Source organism: Protopterus annectens, chromosome 9.part0 (assembly GCF_019279795.1).
Source record: "Protopterus annectens isolate FY-2018-M chromosome 9.part0, PAN1.0, whole genome shotgun sequence".
In the NCBI taxonomy this organism is placed as follows: Eukaryota; Metazoa; Chordata; order Ceratodontiformes; family Protopteridae; genus Protopterus; species Protopterus annectens.
Genome location: NC_056743.1, coordinates 1,525,418,479 through 1,525,439,060, shown reverse-complemented (window position 1 = coordinate 1,525,439,060; position 20,582 = coordinate 1,525,418,479). Strand labels below are relative to the sequence as shown.

The 20,582-nt window shown below is 41.3% G+C and overlaps 1 protein-coding gene across 1 annotated transcript in view; it reads right to left on the bottom strand.

Moving 5' to 3' along the window:
- Positions 1–20,582, bottom strand: part of ATAT1 (alpha tubulin acetyltransferase 1) — a 920,612-nt gene that overhangs the window by 564,197 nt on the left and 335,833 nt on the right. Inside the window, exon 5 of the mRNA XM_044084476.1 lies at positions 636–749. Coding sequence (XP_043940411.1) covers positions 636–749 — 114 coding nt within the window. The remainder of the gene's footprint in view (positions 1–635; positions 750–20,582) is intronic.

Here is a 20,582-nt window from a genome sequence, read left to right as displayed (position 1 = left end):
TGTTTTTGGCATGTACTACTCAAAAGATATTTTACAAAAATGAAACCACTGATAATATGACTGTTAACTGCTAAAATTAGAACATTGTTCCTGAGGTCACTTCTAAAAAGGGCCTTGACTTAGTAGGTTTTATTTGTACAAAATCATGTAATAAATACATTTGTATTCTTGCAGTAAATTAGCACTCTTTGGCCAGAAAACATGAAAACTCTATTAATAGCTTCAAGAAAAAAATTCCAGATATTTCATTGCAGTAAGTGATTCCTCAATATTAAAAGCAAAACATAAGTGTAGAAAGTTCTTGAATTCAAGAGCATCTGAGACTATGTCAAATACAACAAGTAAATTTAAACGTCTAGTGTACCATGCAGAGCTCCGCATTAGTACATTTATATTCCCTCACTGCCACTAAGCAAAGGTCAGCTATTCAGCTACTTGTAGTCACACGTCAGCTGCTGGACTGACTGTACTGAATTCAACATTTCCAGCACAAAAAAAGCATGACAGCTGATGCAGTACAGTCCCTACCAGAATTGTGCATACAGTGGAACACATGCCAAATCTCACTCTATTATTGCAATGAATTCAATTCATCTCTCCTACTAGCTTAATGTTCTTCTCCTTTCTAGCCTTACCTTCAGCATGTATTCAAAGAGTTCTCTGCCATAACCATGTCTCTGCAATGCCTCATGGATGTAGAAATCCAGAATGCTTAACGGCTCTACCTCATTGTGAGCTCCTTGACGGTCCTGAAATAGAAAAATAATGTTATTCAGCAATTCTGTCAAACATAAATGGTGCTGGTGGATAACAATTTATTTATTTATTTAATTTACCTATTCATACTTTGTTGACCAGGTTAGTCCCACTAGGCTAATGGACACTTTTCATGAGTGATATTCATACTGACTAGTTCCTCTTATGCATAAAAACAGCAAACAAGTCTTCCCTCTCTTCCTCTCAGGACACAGCAATCCAGTTATCTTGTGGATACATACAGCATCTGTAGCTCTGAATCCTGACATCTATTGTCATGTCATAAACAAGGTATACACAGTATTTAAAACAGTAAACTAAACACAATTTGTTTGTTTCCTCCAAATACCTTTCCTGCTGAATAGCACTGAATGTCTACTGTATGAACTTCAGAAACCCTTTTCCTTACAGCTAATGATGCATGCAGTTAGGTGCCACAACAGTCTGCCTCACATACTTACTCACATATACAGGTTTTAGCCTCCAAGTAACAGAACATATTTTTGTTAATTAGGTTAAATAATACAAACCCAGTGTATAAATTATGCAGATAAGCCAACTCCACAATCCTTTTGCTTGTCCTTGGGTAGAAGAAATAAAAGAAACAGTAAGAAGTTCAAATGTACAGGATATGAAATGGGATGAAGTAACAGCCAGAGAGATTAAAACAAAATTAAGAAAAACCCCTAACAGGAAAGCCTCGGGCCCACATGCAGTACCTAACTTTTGGCTAAAAGTATTAACATTTACATGAAGATTTAGCCCTGAGTAAGAAGTACCTATATGTACATCCTGAAAAGACAACAACTAAGTTAACAGCAATAAAAACCTATATGCCATCTTAAAAGTAAACCTGCAAGCTATCCTAAAAACTATAGACTAAAAACTTGCCTTACAACGATGTATAGCTATGCAGTGGAATTGATGCCAACAAGAGTTTATAGGCATTCAGAAGAAAATTCAGTCATGGCAATAGTACAAAAGGGCAAAAAAAGAAAAGTCATATGGAACAAAGAATTATTTGTTGTTAAATAAACTCATAATGAAGAATTGTAAAAATGGGAAAAATCTAACTATGGCATGGGTAGAGTATAAAAAAGCATTTGATAGCATCCCACATTCATGGATAAAGGAGAGCTTACAGATGTACAGGATAAGCCCTACATTGATCAATTAGATTACAGTGAACATGAAACAGTGGCAAACTACTTTGCAGTTTAGCCATGATAAAGGACAAATTATTATCCCAATGATAAAAATTTATAGGGAGATATTCTGAGGTGATTCTTTATCACTGCTGCTGTTTTGTCTTGCACTTAACCCATTAAGCTGTTTACCTAACAGATTAGGTCATAGTTAAAATTTGGCTCCCAGAAAACAACAAAGTATATCAGCTTCTTTTTGTAGATGATCGGATGAAGAGCTGAAAGTACAACTGCAAGTGATCAAAACTTTCTCAAATGAGATAAGAATGATATTTGGTCTTGATAAATGTACAAAAACAACATTTAACGCAGGCAAGCTGCAGCATCAAGAAAAAATCAGTCTGGGACAGGAATGTGGTATAAAGGAACTTGAGCAGGAGGGAGTGTAAATATTTTGGAACTGATGAAGGATCGACAATAAAACATGAACAAATGTGAATAAAACTCAGTAAGATATATTTTAGAAGACTAAAATTAATACTGAAAACAGCCCTGACATCTAGAAACAAAGTCCAAACTATATATCAATTTGCTCTTCCTGTTCTAACTTACAGTTTTGGGGTGACTGACTGGCCCCAAAAGGTAATGGATCAGTTGGACAGGAAAATAAAAAAAATGCTTCATGCTTATCAAATGATGTACAAAAATCAGTGTATACCATTATCATATATTCCTTGTTCTGAAGGGGGTATGGGCCTCCTCAAAACTGATTACATGTATAGATCTGCAGTCATAGGACTGCATACATATCTGCTGAACTCACCAGATCCAAATATAGTGAAAGTTTTAAAACATGAGCAAAACAAGCCTAAGATGACTTCCCTGCCTAGTTTAGCAGAAGCATATCGGTGTCAAGCGGGAATGGAAATCAAACCAGAAATAGACAAAAATAACACAGTAAGTGAAAGTGCCAAAAAACATAAGAAAGAACATAAGAAGAAGGATCAGAAGAGAAGGCAATAGATGCGGAAAAGGCATAAATATAGTTTCAAATACAGAAAACTCCTGGAACAACCTCATGTTGATCAGGATCTGACACATGAATGATTAAGGAGAGGTGAATTTAAACTAAAAGATGAAAAGTTAATATTGGCGGCTGAGAACAGTGGACTACAAACACACTGGTTTACAAAGTCCATTGAACATGTGGGAGAAACAGACAAATGCAGGTTCTGGAAACAGTGGCACATCTTGAGGCTGGGTAAGATATACTAATGGCAGAGGGCCTGTATACTGGAAGGCATAATAATGTGGCAAGACCGTTGTACTGTGAATTGTGCAAACATTACAATACTGAAGTGGCTAAGAAGCATTGGAAACATGAGCCACAAAGCATAGAGAATGAAGGCGTTTATATTACATGGGATCACCCACTACCAACAATTCAAAAAACAGATGCTAGAAAACCAGTTATAGTAGTCTGTGAAAGAAGACAAAAGTAGCATTGATCATTGAAAATGCTACACCCAGTGATAACAGTATGTTATGTACAGAGAGACACAAACTCATAAAATACCAGGATTTGCAGGCAGAAACAAGGGCAATGTGGAAGGATATCCAAACTGTTCCAAAAGCAGTATGAGTACTGGGTCCCATAAAAAGAATTTAAAGTAGTTGTGACATCCCACGCTGGGCCAGTAAACAGGGAGCCTGAATCCTCATCACTGACACTGGAGAGGGACATGCACTTGGAATGCAAACAGATACATTCAGGACCAGATGCAGACCTCTCCGTATCAAGAACAATTTCCCTTAAGAGCATGCAGGACACACACTCAGCCCTGGGTCTAGGTGTCTCTATCTGCCTCTCTCCAAGTCCCCAATAAGGTTCTCCACTGGCACTGTGAAACCAGTGCTCCGTGTGCCTGTCCCAAGTAGCTGACACACACACTCTTCGAGATTTAATTTTCACACATATACACACACCTGGGAAAGGATGGAACAGATTACTTGCTCTACCAACATTGCCCAGACTATAAGGTAGATTCACTGCCAGCAGTCAGTTACCATAAGGCTCTTAAAAGGGTACCCAGTTATTCTGAATGAAGTTAATATTAATACAAATGGTAATGTTGACCAAACAGTAAGGCTTTCAGGAGTGGCCAGAGCTATCACCAAATAAATACATGCAAATACTCTCAAAGCTTAAATATTTTCTAAAAAGGGCAGCCGCAATAAAAGGTTTAACTATATTTAATAATAAATAATAAAAGAACAAGAAAATACTAAATATATGTTTACAGTAAACCACAGAGTTCAAATCACAGGAAATATTGAAAATAACATTGATGGACAGACTCATACAAATAAAGAAAAACAATCTCTAAACTAGGCTTCACTATATTCCTGACTGAATCTTGGAAAATTAGTATTCCCTAATAACTTACTAGATAGATCAGGGCACAGTGAAATATATGAGCAGTCTTTCTAGTCAGGCTCTCCAAAACAGAATACTCAATACTCTGAGATTAATCCCTGTAAAATATAATATCCAAGACGGCTTGCAGAATAACCTCATCTGGTCACCTAACTCTAGGTTCACGTAGTATCCCTTTTTGAAGGTGATACAGGAATTTGGCATAGACAACTACAATACACATTTAAATGTTTATGGCAGTGCCTGGGACTTCCCCTCTTTTTATTGAGCTAATGAAGAAAGGCTTCTTCCAGACCCGCCATCTATGGTTCTATTCAGCACTGTGGGGTACCATTCTAATGGTTTAACAGCTCATTTCATTTCCCTTATTTTTCTTAAAGTAAGCTAGCTGGTTAACCTCTGCTGCCCCAGTATCCTCTACTAAAACATATACATTTAATAAATGTAAATTTATTTTCATTCCAGCTGGGTGCAATGTCGACACATTTTAACACAGGCAAACCTCACAAATACATTTTCAGCACAAGAATCTGTACAAATCAGTTTGATATACAAATGATATATAATTATTTACAAAATTCCAGCTAGCTGTGCTGGCACAAGTCATACATCCACTGCCTTACTTCTCCTGGCATGGCTGGCAGTACCTCCTATATCGTCACACCTCTCCCCCCTTTGAAGACTCAAGTTAGTTTTTCAAATGACCCTTGAGAAATGTGGCTTGAGAGAAATAAGCCTATCCGGGAATATGTTACCCCATTCCCTGTCTTGAGATTCCATCTGCCTTGGCATTGCTGACCCCCACTACAGTGCTGCACTGTTATATCATATGCCTGCAACTCTAGGCTCCATCATAGTAACTTGGGATTTTGCTGGCTGGCTCGCTGTAGACATAGATACCCCTCACACTCCTCCTGCCACCTACTGCAAATACTTAACACAAGGACCTCCCTATCATGGTATGGCTTCATCATATTAACATGGTACAGTCTGTTTCCCTGCCTCCTACCTAGCAGTTCTACCATGTAGTTAACATCACTGACCTTCCTTACCAATTTGAAGGGTCCCACCCAAGCTGCCTGCAGCTTATTTGTGTCTGACAGAAATAAGCACCAGCACCTGCTGTCCCACACCATACCCTCTGGCTCGAGCATTCCGGTCACACCAGACCTTTTTCTGCTGTTGAGCTCCTGCCAGGTTCTCTTGGGACAAGTCCATGAGCTCCCTAAGCCTTGTCCTGAGGTTTAGGATATACACCACAACAGACTCCTTGTGAGATTCACACTCACCCTATGCCCATACAGCAATTCAAAGGGTGAAAAACGTGTGGATTCTTGGGGTACTTCTCTGTAAGCAACCAATGGCTGGGGCAAATATTTGTCCCACTCTCTCTTAAACTGGCCTGCAAATGCCCATAGCATGGTCTTTACTGTAGAGTTTAACCTTTCCACAAGACCATTAGTCTGGGGATAGTAGGAGTTTGTTTTTAGGTGTTTTACCCCACAGCACTCCCTAAGACAAGACAGAAGGTCTGACATGAAATTGGCACCTCTACAAGTCAGTATTTCTTTTGGGAAACCTACCCTGCTGAAAATCTCTAGCAAAGCATTTGCACCTCCTCTGCCTCGCTGGAGGATATCACCACCGCCTCAGGGTATCTAGTAGCATAATCCACTACCACTAAGATATACTTCTTCCCTGTGGAACTCAAAGGCCCAACAATATCCATAGCTACTCTCTGAAACAGCTCCTCAATCAAAGGCAAAGGCATCAAATGAGTTTTGACCTTGTCTCTTGCCTTGCCTATGTTTTGGCACTGCTCACAGGTACTGCAGTACCCTGTTACATCCTTAGCCATCCCAGGCCAATAAAAGTTCTGTATAATACGTCTCTTGGTCCGCTTTATGCCCATATGCCCTGCCAAAGAAATGTTATGGGCTATGGCCTAGAAGTGCCAGATGGTAGGTCTGGGCACTATCAACTGCTGTATTACTTCACCTTTTAGCCCTGCCTTAGGAGTCCACTCTCTATACAGTAACCCTTTGCTCCAGCATACACACTCCCCTTTTCCTTGAAAATCAGGCGCCCCCCCCTCCTAGCTTCCTCACTCAAGCCTTTTAATGTAGGGTCTGAGAGCTGAGCCTGTCTCAACTCTGTCTTACAGGTACATAGATTAGTACTAGGTTAACTGCCCTTGTGGGCCATTTTAGGGTTAGCTAATTACCCCTTGTGAGAATCAAACCTTGCATCTTGTGTTTATAAGGTAAACACCTTAACCATTATGCCACCCCTTTGTGACTTTTCCCAGCTCTCCTTCCACAAGAAGTCTGGTATCTTCTAACAGTGGTGTCTCACTGTCAGCATGGGTACTACCATGCACCTCTGCCCTTGCAGTCACTCTGTCCAAGGGAACATTAGTACCTACCAACAGCCGTGGCTCATCTTCAGTCTCACTGCTACAGAGTAGCTCCCTCCCTGAACTGGCCACATCACCAGCCATGGCTTCAGTGATGAGGTCTGTCTAGGTCTCCTCCAGGCTACCAGACCCACATGCCTGTCTACAAGCCTGACTGCATGTCACTGCATGCACACAAGGTACTGCATTATCAAAATAATTCCCTATCAAGACATTTGCAGGGGCATCCTCAAACAAACCTACTTGCTTGCTTCCTTTTCCACCCTCACAGTCAAGGTGAACCCTGGCCAAAGGTATTTGGAATGGGATCCCTCCTAAAGCTCTGACTGGAGTGGACTGCCCAAGCAAGTACTGCTCTTCTTTAACCACTGCAGGCATCACAATGGTTATATCACAGGCTGTGTCTGTCTTGGCAGTGACCTGTTTTCCATCCACCAAGATAGGATACAAACGCTGGTGGTAGTCTAGTACCCTGCTGTCTCTAGACAATGTACCACTGGCATTCTGTTATTCTCACTTGCTATCTCTCCCACCTTGCCTGTGTGTACATCTATAAACTACATTCCCCACTGGTTACATTTAAAACATTTAACCCTTGATCCTGGCTGTGTACCTGAAGTAGTGGCTTCCCCTGTTGCTGGCGGACTCTGTTGGGGTGGTTTAGGCTGCCCACCATGGGTTCCCTTACATCCATGTGCAGCACTGGGTATCCCTTTCCTGTGCAGTGATGCCCTGCTTGCTAAGTAGATATCTCCCCCGCAACTCATCTGCACAGTTGCAATCCCTGTTTGCCAAAAAGATTCTCATGTCCTCAGACAAAGTGTGAAGGGCTTGTTCCCTCACCAAAAGGTCTACCAGTCCTGGAAAAATGGTGACCTGACACCCACCTATGAAAATAAGTGCTTAACTCAGCAATATAATCACATACACTTTCATCTGCCTTGTGTCTATGCTCACAAAACTGTTTTCTGTAAGCTTCAGGTGTCAACTTAAAACATTCCAATAAACATTTTTTTAACTGTAGCATAGTTTAAGCAATCAATATCAGACAATTTAGAAACAGCAGTTACAGCTTTACCATAGAGTAAGGGGGTCAGAAACCATACCAAGAGCCATACCTCTCAACCTCTCAGTGCAAGAAATCTGGACAAAAGACAAAACTAACGGGGGTACAAAAGCCCCAAAATAGGGACACATTTTAAATATTGCTCATATAAACGTAAAAAATTGCTAGAATAACAGGTTTTGCATTATTATATATTTTCTGAATGATAATTCTGAAATTCAAATATCTGGCATTATTTAGTGACTTCAATCCTCAATGATTCACCAGAAAACTGCAGATTTTATAAGGAACAGACCAAAGATATTAGGCAAACATCTGGACATTCTGCAAAAATCTGTAGAGTTGAGAGGTATGCCCATAGCCCTTGGTCAATATTGTACTGTTTACATACCCTTTCAAATATATGAATAAAACTTTCAAAATTATCACCATCTGTAAATTGTGGAAGACATTTACTGACCTTTATTCCTTCTGGGGTTTGGTTATTCCCTTCCCCATTACCACCATGACCCTGGTGAAGTGTCAGCATCTCCCTCTCATACTGATGCTGCTTCTCCTTTCCTTCAGCCTGCAAACACAGCAGTTTCTCACTTTCTTTGGCCTCCAAATGCCGCAGTCTCTCTGATGATTCTAGTTCCAACTGTTTGGGCTCCAGTTCAAGTCTATTTAACTACTGATGGGCTTTTGTTCTGTTTCTGAGAGCCATACATCCCCAATGCTAGACTAGTTGTCTTCCTGATTGCTTATCTGTGCTGCAGCTGTGATTAAGGCTGCAATAATTTCCCCTTTAATCAATTTGGCATGCACCAGTCGTTTGGCTTGGCACGTCTAAGTCAACTGGTTCCTTGTCAGCTTGCCATAATCCTTTGCTGACATCCTTGCCTGCCCTCCCTGACTAACTAACCTAACAAAAAGTAAATGAATATAAAACTATGGTAATATGAAACTCTGAATGTCTACTTTGTGTCTGCTTGAGCGTACATCATTTTTATTGACAACTGTTTACTGGGTACAGGAGTTTAATTAATATCCACCCCACTGCTCACCAATATGTGACATTGCCATGCTGGGCCAGTAATCAAGGAGCCTGAATCCTCACCACTGACACTGGAGGGGGACATGCACTTGGAATACAAATGGATACACTCAGTATTTCCAGATGCAGGCCTCTCTGCTTTAAGCACAATTTCCCTTAAGAGCACACAGGGCATACACTCAGACTGGGGTCTGGATGTCTCTATCTGCCTCTCCCCAGGCCCCCAATAAGGCTCTACACTGACAGTGTGAAACCAATGCTTTGTGTCCCTGCCTCAAGTAGCTGACACATGCACTCTCTGAGATTTAATTTTTTCACAGACACACACACGCATGCGTGCACACCTTAGAAAGGCTGGCAGAGATTACCCGATCTACCAAATTTCCGTAGACTATAAGGTACATTCACTGCTAACAGTCAGTTATTACAAGGCTCTTAAAAGGGTACCCAGTTATGCTGAACAAAGTTAATATTAATACAAATGGTAATGCTGACCAAACAGCAAGGCTTTCAGGACTGTCCACAGTTATCACCAAATAAATAAGTGCAAATACTCTCAAAGCTTAAATATTTTCTAAAAAAGACTAGCCACAATGAAAAGTTTAAATACATTTAATAATAAGTAATAAAATAATAAGAAATACTAAATATATATTTACAGTAAACCACAGAGTTCAAATCACAGGAAATATTGAAAATAACATTGATGGACAGACTCATACAACTAAAGAAAAAAGATCTCTAAACTAGGCTTCATTATATTTCTGACTGAATCTAGGAGAATTACTATTCCCTAATGACTTACTAGATAGGCCAAGGTACAATGAAATACATGAGCAGTCTTTCTAGTCAGGTTCCCCAAAACAGAATACTCAATACTCAGAGATTACTTCCTGTAAAATATAATATCCAAGATGGCTTGCAGAATTACCTCATCTGGTCACCTGACTGTAGGTTCTCATAGTATCCCCCTTTGAAGCTGAGACAGGAATTTAGCATAGATGGGTACAATATACATCTAAATGTTTATGACAGTGCCTGGGGCTTCCCCTCTTTTTTATTGAGCTAATAAAGAAATGCTTCTTCTAGACCTACCATCCCTGGTTCTATTCAGCACTGTGGGGTGCCGTTCTAATGGTTTAACAGCTCACTTATATTTCCCTTATTTTTTTTAAAGTAAGCTAGCTGGTTAACCTATACTGTTCCAATATCCTCTATTAAAACATATATATTTAATTTAGTTATACTAATACATGTACATTTCTTTTCATTCCAGCAAGGTGCACTGTTGATACATTTTTAACACAAGCAAACCTCACAAATACATTTTTAGCACAGGCATCTGTACAAATCAGTTTGATATACAAATAACATATAAGCATTTACAAAATTCCAGTTAGCTGTGCTGCCACAAGTCATACATCCACTGCCCTACTTCTCCTGGTATGGCTTACAGTACCTCCTATTGTTGCAGTAGCATTTAGATATGCTACCAATACATGTAACACCTTATGAATTGCAGAAGGTGTCAGTTCTGAATACATTGCGGGTTCTGTGCGGACTACTTTTGGCTAACATCAAAGTTTGAAGCAATACTAATTTCATCATACATTAACTTAGGAATGGGGTCCATTCCTGTCATATTAGAAACCCAAAAGACTTGGAGAAATTGGCTTTAGCACCCAAGTATTAGAAAATATTTTTGTTAATTAGGTTAAGTAATACAAACATAGTTTATAAATTATGCAACTAATGCAACTCCACTATCCCTTTACTTGCCCTTTGAGAAGCGCTAGTTATCCTCTTAACAATACACAGTTTTTGAAGCCCAAACAAAATGCAAAGAGGAAAACTACTCATGTAACAACTCTTGTGCTCAACGTTTTCTGGAATACATAAATTCCAATGCCATGGATCAACCTATCCACACCCCCACCAGGGGCAGCAATATCCTAGACCTGGTTATTACCAACATGGGCAACCGGTGCTCCACAACAGAGGTCAATTCCTCGTTGGTCAGATCCAAAGCAATCTTCACGCTTCTTAAGACAGAAGTGGCAAACTTCACGACACCCATGCTGATGGACAATAGAGGTATGACTGCTGAATCCTACACAAATGCACTTTATAAGCACTTACACGAGTGCATGGATCATGCCATCCCTAACAGAACCAAGATGTTATCCTCCAAAAAAAAGGAAGCCAATCTGGTGGTTCCCTGCCATAAACAAACTCTACAACAGAAGAAAGAAACTGTTGCAAAAAAGAGTAAAATCCCATGACTGGAGAAACTCCCTGGTCAGCCTCAGTAAGAAGCTGAGATCCCTCATAAAACCCTCCAAAGCTAGTTATGAAAACAAAATCGCCACTGACTCTAAAGACAACCACAAAGCATTCTATAGCTATGTCAAGAATCTCAATGGCAACAGTCAGATCTGCTCTGAGTTACAGCACAATGGCACTAAATATACAGAACCAACTGATATTGTCAACATCCTGGCAGATAGGTTCAGTGCTAACTTTACCCCCATGTCATCCCCTAAAGAGCCCATCTCTATACCAGAAGAATGCAAAGTTCCTGTAATCACAGCTGCACAGGTAAAAAACACACTATCCAAAGCCAAGAACACAGCATCCATGGGACCTGACGACATCCCAGGCTGTGTTCTACATGAACTACAGAACGAACTGGCACCTCACCTAAGTACCATGTTCAATCATAGCCTCACCTCAGGTTATGTGCCCACTGAATGGCGCACAGCAACAGTTATCCCACTCCACAAAGGGGGAGCCACCACAGACCCCGGAAACATTAGCCTAACGAGCCTGGTCTGCAAGGCTATGGTACGTATCATCATGGAACTTATAAACAATGAAATTGGTAATCTCCAAACTCAGGACCCCACCCATTTTGGGTTTGTAAAAGGCAGATCATGTCTCCTAAACCAGACAGACTTCTTTGAAGCAGTCAAGATGGGGTAAGGTGGTTCACACAGCCTATCTAGATCTTGCCAATGCACACCATCCCCACTCTGGAATTATAGATAAACTCACTAAACTAGGTATAAATCCCTATGTCACAAGATGGGTTGCCAACTGGCTCACTGACAGAACCCACACTGTGAAAGTAGCAGACTCCAAATCCAACTTCAGACCAGTGACAAGTGGAGTACCACAGAGTTCAGTCCTGGGTCCTCTCCTGTTTGGTATCTACTTCTCTGAAGTACAGACCAACACAGAAGGTCTAGATGACTGCAAACTAGGAGCCATAATCAAAACTCCAAAAGATGTGGACATCCTACAAAAGGGCCTAGCTGAGACTGATTCCTGGTGTCAAAGCCATGGCCTCAAGCTCAATGCCAAAAAGTGCATTGTCATCCCTTTTGGTAAAAACACAGTACCCATGAACTACCACATAGGCAGTAGTCTACTTAACTTGGGACACAGGTGGACAGTCATCTCTCCTTTGATATCACATTGCCACAGTAGTCAGGACATCCTTCTACGTGGCACACCTCATCACAAAACGTTTCTCATCCAGGAAAAAAAAGGTCATTGTTCCCCTCTACTCGTCACTCATTAGACCCATTATAGAGTACAATGCCCCTTTTGGTATGTACCTCACAAGACATCTACAACAACTGGAAAGGCCACAGAAAGACCTCACAAAGAGGATTACCGGCCTCAAACAGATGCCCTATGCAGACCGTCTCAAAAAACTACAGCTTTACTCCGTTGCATATTGCCTACTCAGAGGCGATGTCTTCCTAGCACACAAAGCTATGTCAAACCCAGAGCTTTTAGACATGCTCCACTTAAAGAAATCCCAATCCCTATGAGCTACACACTCTAGGGACCTAAACCTTGTCACCACAATAAACAGAACATGCTGTCCCAGAGACTTCCCATACTCTGGAACAAACTACCTATCTACATCAAACAAAGCTCCTCATTAGCACTCTTCAAGAAAAATCTTGATGACTGGATGGGAGATAGGAAATTCACCCCGGGGATCACTTCTGTGGCTCTGCTCGACAGTGGCACAGGAAAATAATTTTCTTGGGTGGCGAAAGACAGGGTACCTTTGGCTAGGCTTATATAGGCCTTAGGGCCAAAAGCCTAGTACCTACCTAAGAACCTATGAATCAGATGGTGCAGAGGAAGAGGCTTTTAATTTTTATTTAATTTTATTTTGTTAACTAATTCATTTATTTATTTTATTTAACATTTCTTAACTGGGAAAGTCCAACTTGGAACAAAGCCAATTTTCATCGAGGCCTGGGTAGAAATGCTCCAGATGCATATCTTTGTGGAGGAAAAGCACACGAATGCAGGGAGGACATGTAGACTCTACACAGAAGGCACCCCAGCCAAGAATTGAACCAGAAAACCTTTGCTGTGAGGTGACAATGTTACCGCTGCACCACTGCTCTGATCAACTGAGTAACTGAGCTGGTCATTCTTTGACCCTTTTTAGGCAGGAACAGTGCTACAAGGGCTAGCACAAATACTATATACGTAAAAAAAAAAAAAAAAAAAAAATATATATATATATATATATATATATATGTGTGTGTGTGTGTGTGTGTGTGTGCATGCGCGTGTGTGAATGTATGTATATATATATATATAGAAGAACAAGTTATTGTAGCCAGTCAACCAACATGTTTTAGGATAGAAGACAGAAAAACATGGACCTAGGGAAAATAATGCAAAACTCCACACAGACAGTGGCCAGAGGTCAAAACTGAACCCTATATCCTGGACCTCAGACAGAGCTCTTACTACTGAGCCTTCGGACCATCTTTGGGTTATCTGTATGCAAAATATAAAGGGCTTAAAACTGCCATAGGAGTGTAAGGCTAGACTTTTTAAGATCCTCACAGATAAAACTTTGTTAATTAAATTTAAACAATGCATATCAAATAAGATAATACTTTAAGTATCTAAACAATAATAATTTTGCTGACCTCAACTTTAAAACTGGTAAGTAGAATGTTGAACACTGATCACAATTAGCTCTATACACCACTCCTTGTGTACTGCAATTACCAGACTGTAGTTGAACCTTGGTTTTAAGCTCATTGTCCAGTGTTAAAATGGTGTGGGTATGTATATAGTTACATTGGTGACATGCCTCACATTTTTTGTACCTTACACTACAGTCTGGTAATTGCAGTACACAAGGAGTGGTGTACATTGCTAATTGTGATCGGTGTTCAGCATTTTATGTGGGGAAGACCAATAGGCCTCTTAGCAGAAGGTTTTATGAACACTATTATGATATTTTATACCATAATGATAAGAATGCATTTTATAGACACAACTGTAATTGTCCCAATTACACAGAATTTAAGTTTGGCATACCGGAAGAGTTTATTAGTCCTAGGAGTGGGCCCAGGGAATCAGCGAACTTATATGGCAGTTTAAACTTAATGACACTAAATTTCCAGGGTTAACTGACAATATAAGCAAGCACATCACCAGTTTTAAAGCTGAGGTCAGCAAAATTATGATTGTTTAGATATTTAAAGTATTACGTTATTTGAAATGCATTGCTTAAATTTTATTTGTAATAAATCTTTCTTTTAATTAACTAAATTTTATTGTATTTTCTAATATTTTTGGTCTTTTAAATACGTTTTTTAAACAAATCTTTTTAACATGTTTCTTCCAAAACTGACAAATACACTTTTTAAATATCTTAAACATTTTTAAGCATTTTATTGTTGCAAAGGTTGATTTATTCTGAAGTTAATTAACCTGATTCAACTATTGGCCGACAGATGTATCAAGTGGTGTCTTTTGATTTTATAAATACTAAGCAACTGACTAATGTCAACAGTTTTGATGACATCCATTTTGGATGAAGGTGCTTAAGAAAAAGTACAGTTTTGTACCTACCATAAATGTAGATGTTCGAGGATTCCATTGCTGCAGTCCTGACTATTGGGTATAGTCCGCGTCCCAGTCGGCCCGAATACCAGAGCAGGGTACTAATGCGCATGACCGACGTCACATCCTCAGTCTTTTCTTGCCCCAGATGTCAGAAGATCCTAAAAAGACAAGTCCCAAAAAACCTGCACCAAAAACATGTACAATATATACAACAATATATACAAAAATATAAGCATGTAAACTCACCTACACAACCACCCCTAAATACAGAGGGGAAGGAGGAATGGAAACCTCGAACATCTACATTTATGGTAGGTACAAAACTGTACTATGTTCTTCAACTTCCATTGCTGCAGTCCTGACTATTGGGTAGAATCCCAAAGCAGTGGTAAGGGAGGCTGGCAAATTATAAAGAAGTAGGAGCTGACAACATGCCTTGCAAAACAGCTGTGGCAAAACCAGCCCTAGACTTAGAGTAGATAGGAAGGTGATAATGCTTAGAGAAAGTATGCACTGAACTCCAAGTAGCTGCTTCCAAAATATCCTTAGTTGCCACCCCTCTTAGAAATGCTGTTGAAGTGGCAGTAGCCCTAGTGGAATGAGGCCTAATCCCAGCTGGAATCTCCTTGCCATGATGGGAATAACAAAATGCAATGCAAAAGCCAATCCACCTAGAAATAGTTTGTTTTGACACAGGCTTGCCCTGAGAACTCAAAGCAAAAGAAACAAACAACTGCTGAGACTGCCTAAAATCCTTAGTCCTGCTTAAATAATAACGCAATTGCCTGTGTACATCTAAAGTGTGCAAAATCTTTTCCCCTTTATTTTGAGGGTCTGCACAGAACGTACTCAAATGAATACTTTGGCTTAAAGCTACACCAGAAACCACCTTAGTCATCAAAGAAGGATTAGAATGATACCCTATCCTTATGGAAAATCAAAAGGGCTCTACTGCCATAAGGGCCTGCAACTCAGACACCCTTCTTGCAGAAGTAATAGCCAGCAGAAAAGCAGTCTTCCATGACAAGTATTTCAATTCAGCAGTAGCTGCAGGCTCAAAAGGTTGTAGAGTAAGTTTTTCCAACACAAAATTGAGATCCCAAGCAGGAGTAGGAGCTCTCTAAGAAACTGCTTGAACAAAGGATGCGAAAACAAAGGTGGGTCACAATCATAGTGAGCTGAAATTGCTGCAGCATGAATCTTTATGGAAGAGAAGGACAAACCTTTGTCCAACAATTCAGTAAGATATTGAAGAGCCACACTCAAATTAGGCTCAGAAATCTCCAAATGCCTTGCTGTACTCCAAAATAAAAATCTCTTCCATTTTTCTGCATACACTTTCCTTGTACTAGGTCTTCTAGCTTCCATAATCACATTCAAAACCTGTTGAGGAAGTTGAGACCTGCTGTGTTTCAACACAGAATATGCCAAGCTGTTAGATGAAGAGAGTGTAGCTTGACATTGAGCAGATGACCGTCCTTCTGAGATAACAGATGAGGAATCAGAGGTAAAGGCCATGGAGGCTTCTTTACCAGACTCCGCAGTAGAGGGTACCAGTGTTGCCGAGGCCAATCTGGAGCTATCAAAATCATCCTTGGCCTGTCTTGTCTGACCTTTAACAGTACCTTTGGAAGAAGAGGTAGAGGTGGAAAGGCATACACATGAAGGTTTTTCCAACTGAAAGACAGAGCATCCACTTTCCAAGCCGTGTGATGAAACCCCTTTGTGCAATACTTTGGCAGCTGGTGGTTTAGTGGAGAAGCGAACAGATCTGTGTCTGGAGTTCCCCATGACACTGTCAGTTTCTGAAATACATGAAGATCCAGTTTCGGGGATCCATGATTTGTCTGCTTAACACATCTGCTAAGGAGTTCTGTGCTCCTGGCAGAAACCTTGCCTGAAGAGTTAGTTGCAGGCTTAGCGCAGTCTCCCATAAAATCATTGCTTGCCTGCATAGAGGATAAGAATGTGTTCCCCCTTGCTTGTTGATGTACCACATGACAGTTGTGTTGTCTGTTAGAATCAACACCTGCCCTGGAAGAAGTAACTCCTTGAAAGCCATTAATGCAAACTGGACTGCTAACATCTCTTTCATGTTGATATGTAGATGCTGTAGTCTGGCAGGCCACTTGTCTTGTATCCACTTTCCATTTAGATGAGCTCCCCAAGCAATGTCCGAGGCATCTGTCGTTAAGATCTGACTTGCCTCTGGCTGGGTCACAGAGAGTCCCTTGTTTAGGTGACATTCCTGAGCCCACCACAAGAATTCTTTTGAAGGCAAGGTATTATTTGAATGACAGTGTCCAAATCCTGGCAGTGCTGTGTCCATACATTTTGAGATACCATTGTAACTTCCTCATATGCAGTTTGGCATTGGGAAGCACCAGAATACAAGATGCCATGAACCCTAATGCTTGAAGGACTGTCCTTGCAGTCAGCACGGACTGATGAGATAGTTGATGGAAGTAAAGTGACAGACTCTTTTGTTTGTCCGGCCATCTGGGCTGCTGTATTCAGTCTCACACCCAGAAAGCACATGTCTTGAGAGGGTACTAGACTGGACTTTATTTCGCTCACAGAATACCCTAGGCATCTTAGCACTGCGATAACATATTCCAGGTGCTGTAGAAGAACTTCCCTTTCTTGAGCCAGAATCAGGCTGTCGTCCAAGTAAGGATAGATTTGAATTCCTTGAAGCCTGAAGTAAGCTATCACTGGAGCCAGAACCTTTGTGAACACTCTGGGCAGTAGATAAGCCAAAGGGCAATGCAGAGAACTGATAATGAGAATTTCCAGTTCGAAACCTTAGATATTTCCTGCAACTTAGCCTTATAGGCACATGAAGGTAAGCTTCTTTGAGATCTAAAGTTACCATCCAGTGATCTTTGCCCAGCAGAGGTAAAAGCTGTTGTAACGTCAACATCTTGAACTTGGGAATGTCCAGATAAGTGTTGAGGATAGATAAATCCAAAATTGGTCTCCACGTGTTTCCCTTCTTTGGTACAAGGAACAGGCGAGAATAAAATCCTAGGCCCCTTTCTGATACAGGGACTGGCTGGATGGCCCCTATGTGAAGTAACTGCAAAACTTGCTTGTGAGCCTCTTTTCTTTGTTGAGGAGGAACGTCTGGCATGCCTCTGAAAGGGGGCATTGTATGGAAATAAAATCTGTAACCGTGGTGAATGATATCCAACACCCATTTGTCTTGAGTAATTAAATCCCAGTTTTCTTTGAAAAGAGACAGTCTTCCTCCCAAAGGAGCTGCCAAACGTGAATCTGCTGGCAGCTGAAAAGACAGGTCATTGGGTCTGTTTACGAAAGGACTGACCCCTGCCCTCACCAGAAGTCTGAGCAGGTGAACTCCCTGTTCTAGGCCTAAAAGAACCTTGAGCCCTGCCACCACGCCTAGACCTACCCCTAGACTGAGAATCATAAGCAGGATATGTCCACCCCTTAGCAGGCCAATTTCTACTAAACTTGGTGGCTGCACCTGCAAAAATCTTTAACAGTTTGCATAGACTTAGCTTTGTCCTCCATTTTCTTTAAAACTGCTTCCACAGGCGAACCAAACAACACATCAGACTGTAAAGGAGCATCCAAAATCCTTGTCTTAACATGCTCAGCTAAATTCTGATCCTTCAACCAAGCATGCCTGCGAAGAACAGAACTGGTAGCAGCCACCCTCGAGGAGGCCTGTACAGCATCAAAACCACATTGCAAAGAATGCTTACCCACTTGTTCAGACACATGAACCAAATCCAGCAACTCTTTACACTCAATACCTTCCGCCAAAGCATCCACCTTAGATTTCAATTGTGAAAGGAGATAATTCTGATATTTTAGCATGTGAAACTGACAATTCAAAGCTCTCATGGCTAGAGTGGAAGAAGTATACACTTTCTTTCCCCACCTATCCAAAGCCCTTGCCTCTTTATCAGTGGGAACAGGATTTTTAACCACAGAAGCCTTTACACCCTTAGGCCCTGGAGAAATAGTTTCTGGGTCCACCCTAGGACTCTTAAACAAATATTTATGAGCTTCGGGCACCCTATAATACCTATCAGGCTTAACAGGAGCAGGAGGCAAAGAGTCAGGGTTCAGGGAAGCCTCTGCAAAACATCTTCCACCACATTCAACACAGGAGGAATAGCTAAAGGCCTATGCTGGGGTAAAACAAGAACTCCCTAAGCCTTTTCCTGGAGTCAGAGTAATCCTGGCCTTCCCATTTAAAGTGCTCCCTCATGGAATGCAAAGTCTCTGAAAATGAGAAATCCTCAGGTGGAGAAGCTGTAGGGGTGGAATCATCCACATCAGAATCAGAATAAGTAGGATACTCCTGCATATCTTCCACAGAAGATTCTGAAGCCTCTGAACACTGTTCAAAACTATCAAACTCGGTTCCACCCTAGGCCTCTTATCAGGCGGGGCATAGAACCCCTAATCATAGTAATCAAATCTTCTGCCATTTTAAGCATATGTTTTTAGGAACAGAACCCGAAATGCTAGGAGAAGCCCCCACTGAAGCTGAAGTAGGCCTACCTCTCAAAGAAGTTTTGGCAACAGAAGGAGAGGCCCTAACTACCTTGGGAAGAGAGGGAAGAACAGTCACCTGAGAAGCCCTCAGCCTGGCCTACCTCCTGAGAAGGCACATCCTGTAAGAGTAAAGTTTCTGCCTGGGACTCTATGGAAACTCCTGGCAAAACCTCCGGCTCCACTGAGCCTTCTAAAGAACCGACGTCCGGGACTGCCGGTTCCTCAACCCTAGGCTTCACTGTTTTATCCTTGCGCTAGCATCCGGCGGCATTTTATAATTGCAACGCTTCCCAAACACTAACCTGGCACAGTCTAACCTCCTCTTAATAGTGCGTTTGTTAAACCTAGCACAAGAGCGGCAACCAACAACGTCGTGCTCAGGCCCTAAACAAGGTATACACAAGGTATGATAATCCCTATGAGGTATCTGTTTCCCACAAGAAATACAGTTATTCACTTTTTCTGACATCAAAATACTGAGGCAAGAAAAACAAAATGTTTGCCAACTCTGTTTCGGTCTGAAACTCCAAATATTTCAGTACGCCAACCTGCACTCGCAAAACTGCTTCTGCATCGGACCATGCGGCAAAAAAGACTGAGGATGTGACGTCGGTCATGCGCATTAATACCCTTGACCGACATCAGCCTTATACTCTGGTATTCGGGCCGACTGGGACGCGGACTATACCCAATAGTCAGGACTGCAGCAATGGAAGACGAAGAACATCTTGGGTACTAAACTTTTTCCAATGTATTTGGTCAGTTTAAGTAAAGCTACTACCGGCTTTTGGACTGGTTCATTTTTGTGACACTGTGGTCACACTTTAGTAATTTCTTCCAATCTGTTTTATCTGCTCACCTGTTGGTTCTTAGTTGTTTCATATTGGGTGCTTTTGCCACAGTTTTCACTGAATGGGGGAAGGCATAAAGAAGCCCCAGGGGCCAACGCTGCATCACAGCATCCCTGGGTGGCTCCACCTCATGGGGGATCAGAGAGACAAAGTTGTTGCATGTAGTGTTCAGGGAAGTGGGGGAGAGATCACAACAAGGAAGGTCCCACAGCCTGAAAATCTGTTCTGCTACTAGTGGGTTGAGGGACCACTCAGGATGAAGCAGAATGGCTCTGCCCTATCTGTCCACAAGAATGTTTGACCTCCCCAGCATATGTGCTGCTACTTGAAAGTGGCAACAGGATATCCCCTCCTTTCCAAATTTGCATTGCCTCTCAACACAAGGGATAAGATACGGTTCTTCCCTGTTTGCTGATGTACCAAACCAAAGCCATATTGTCTGTT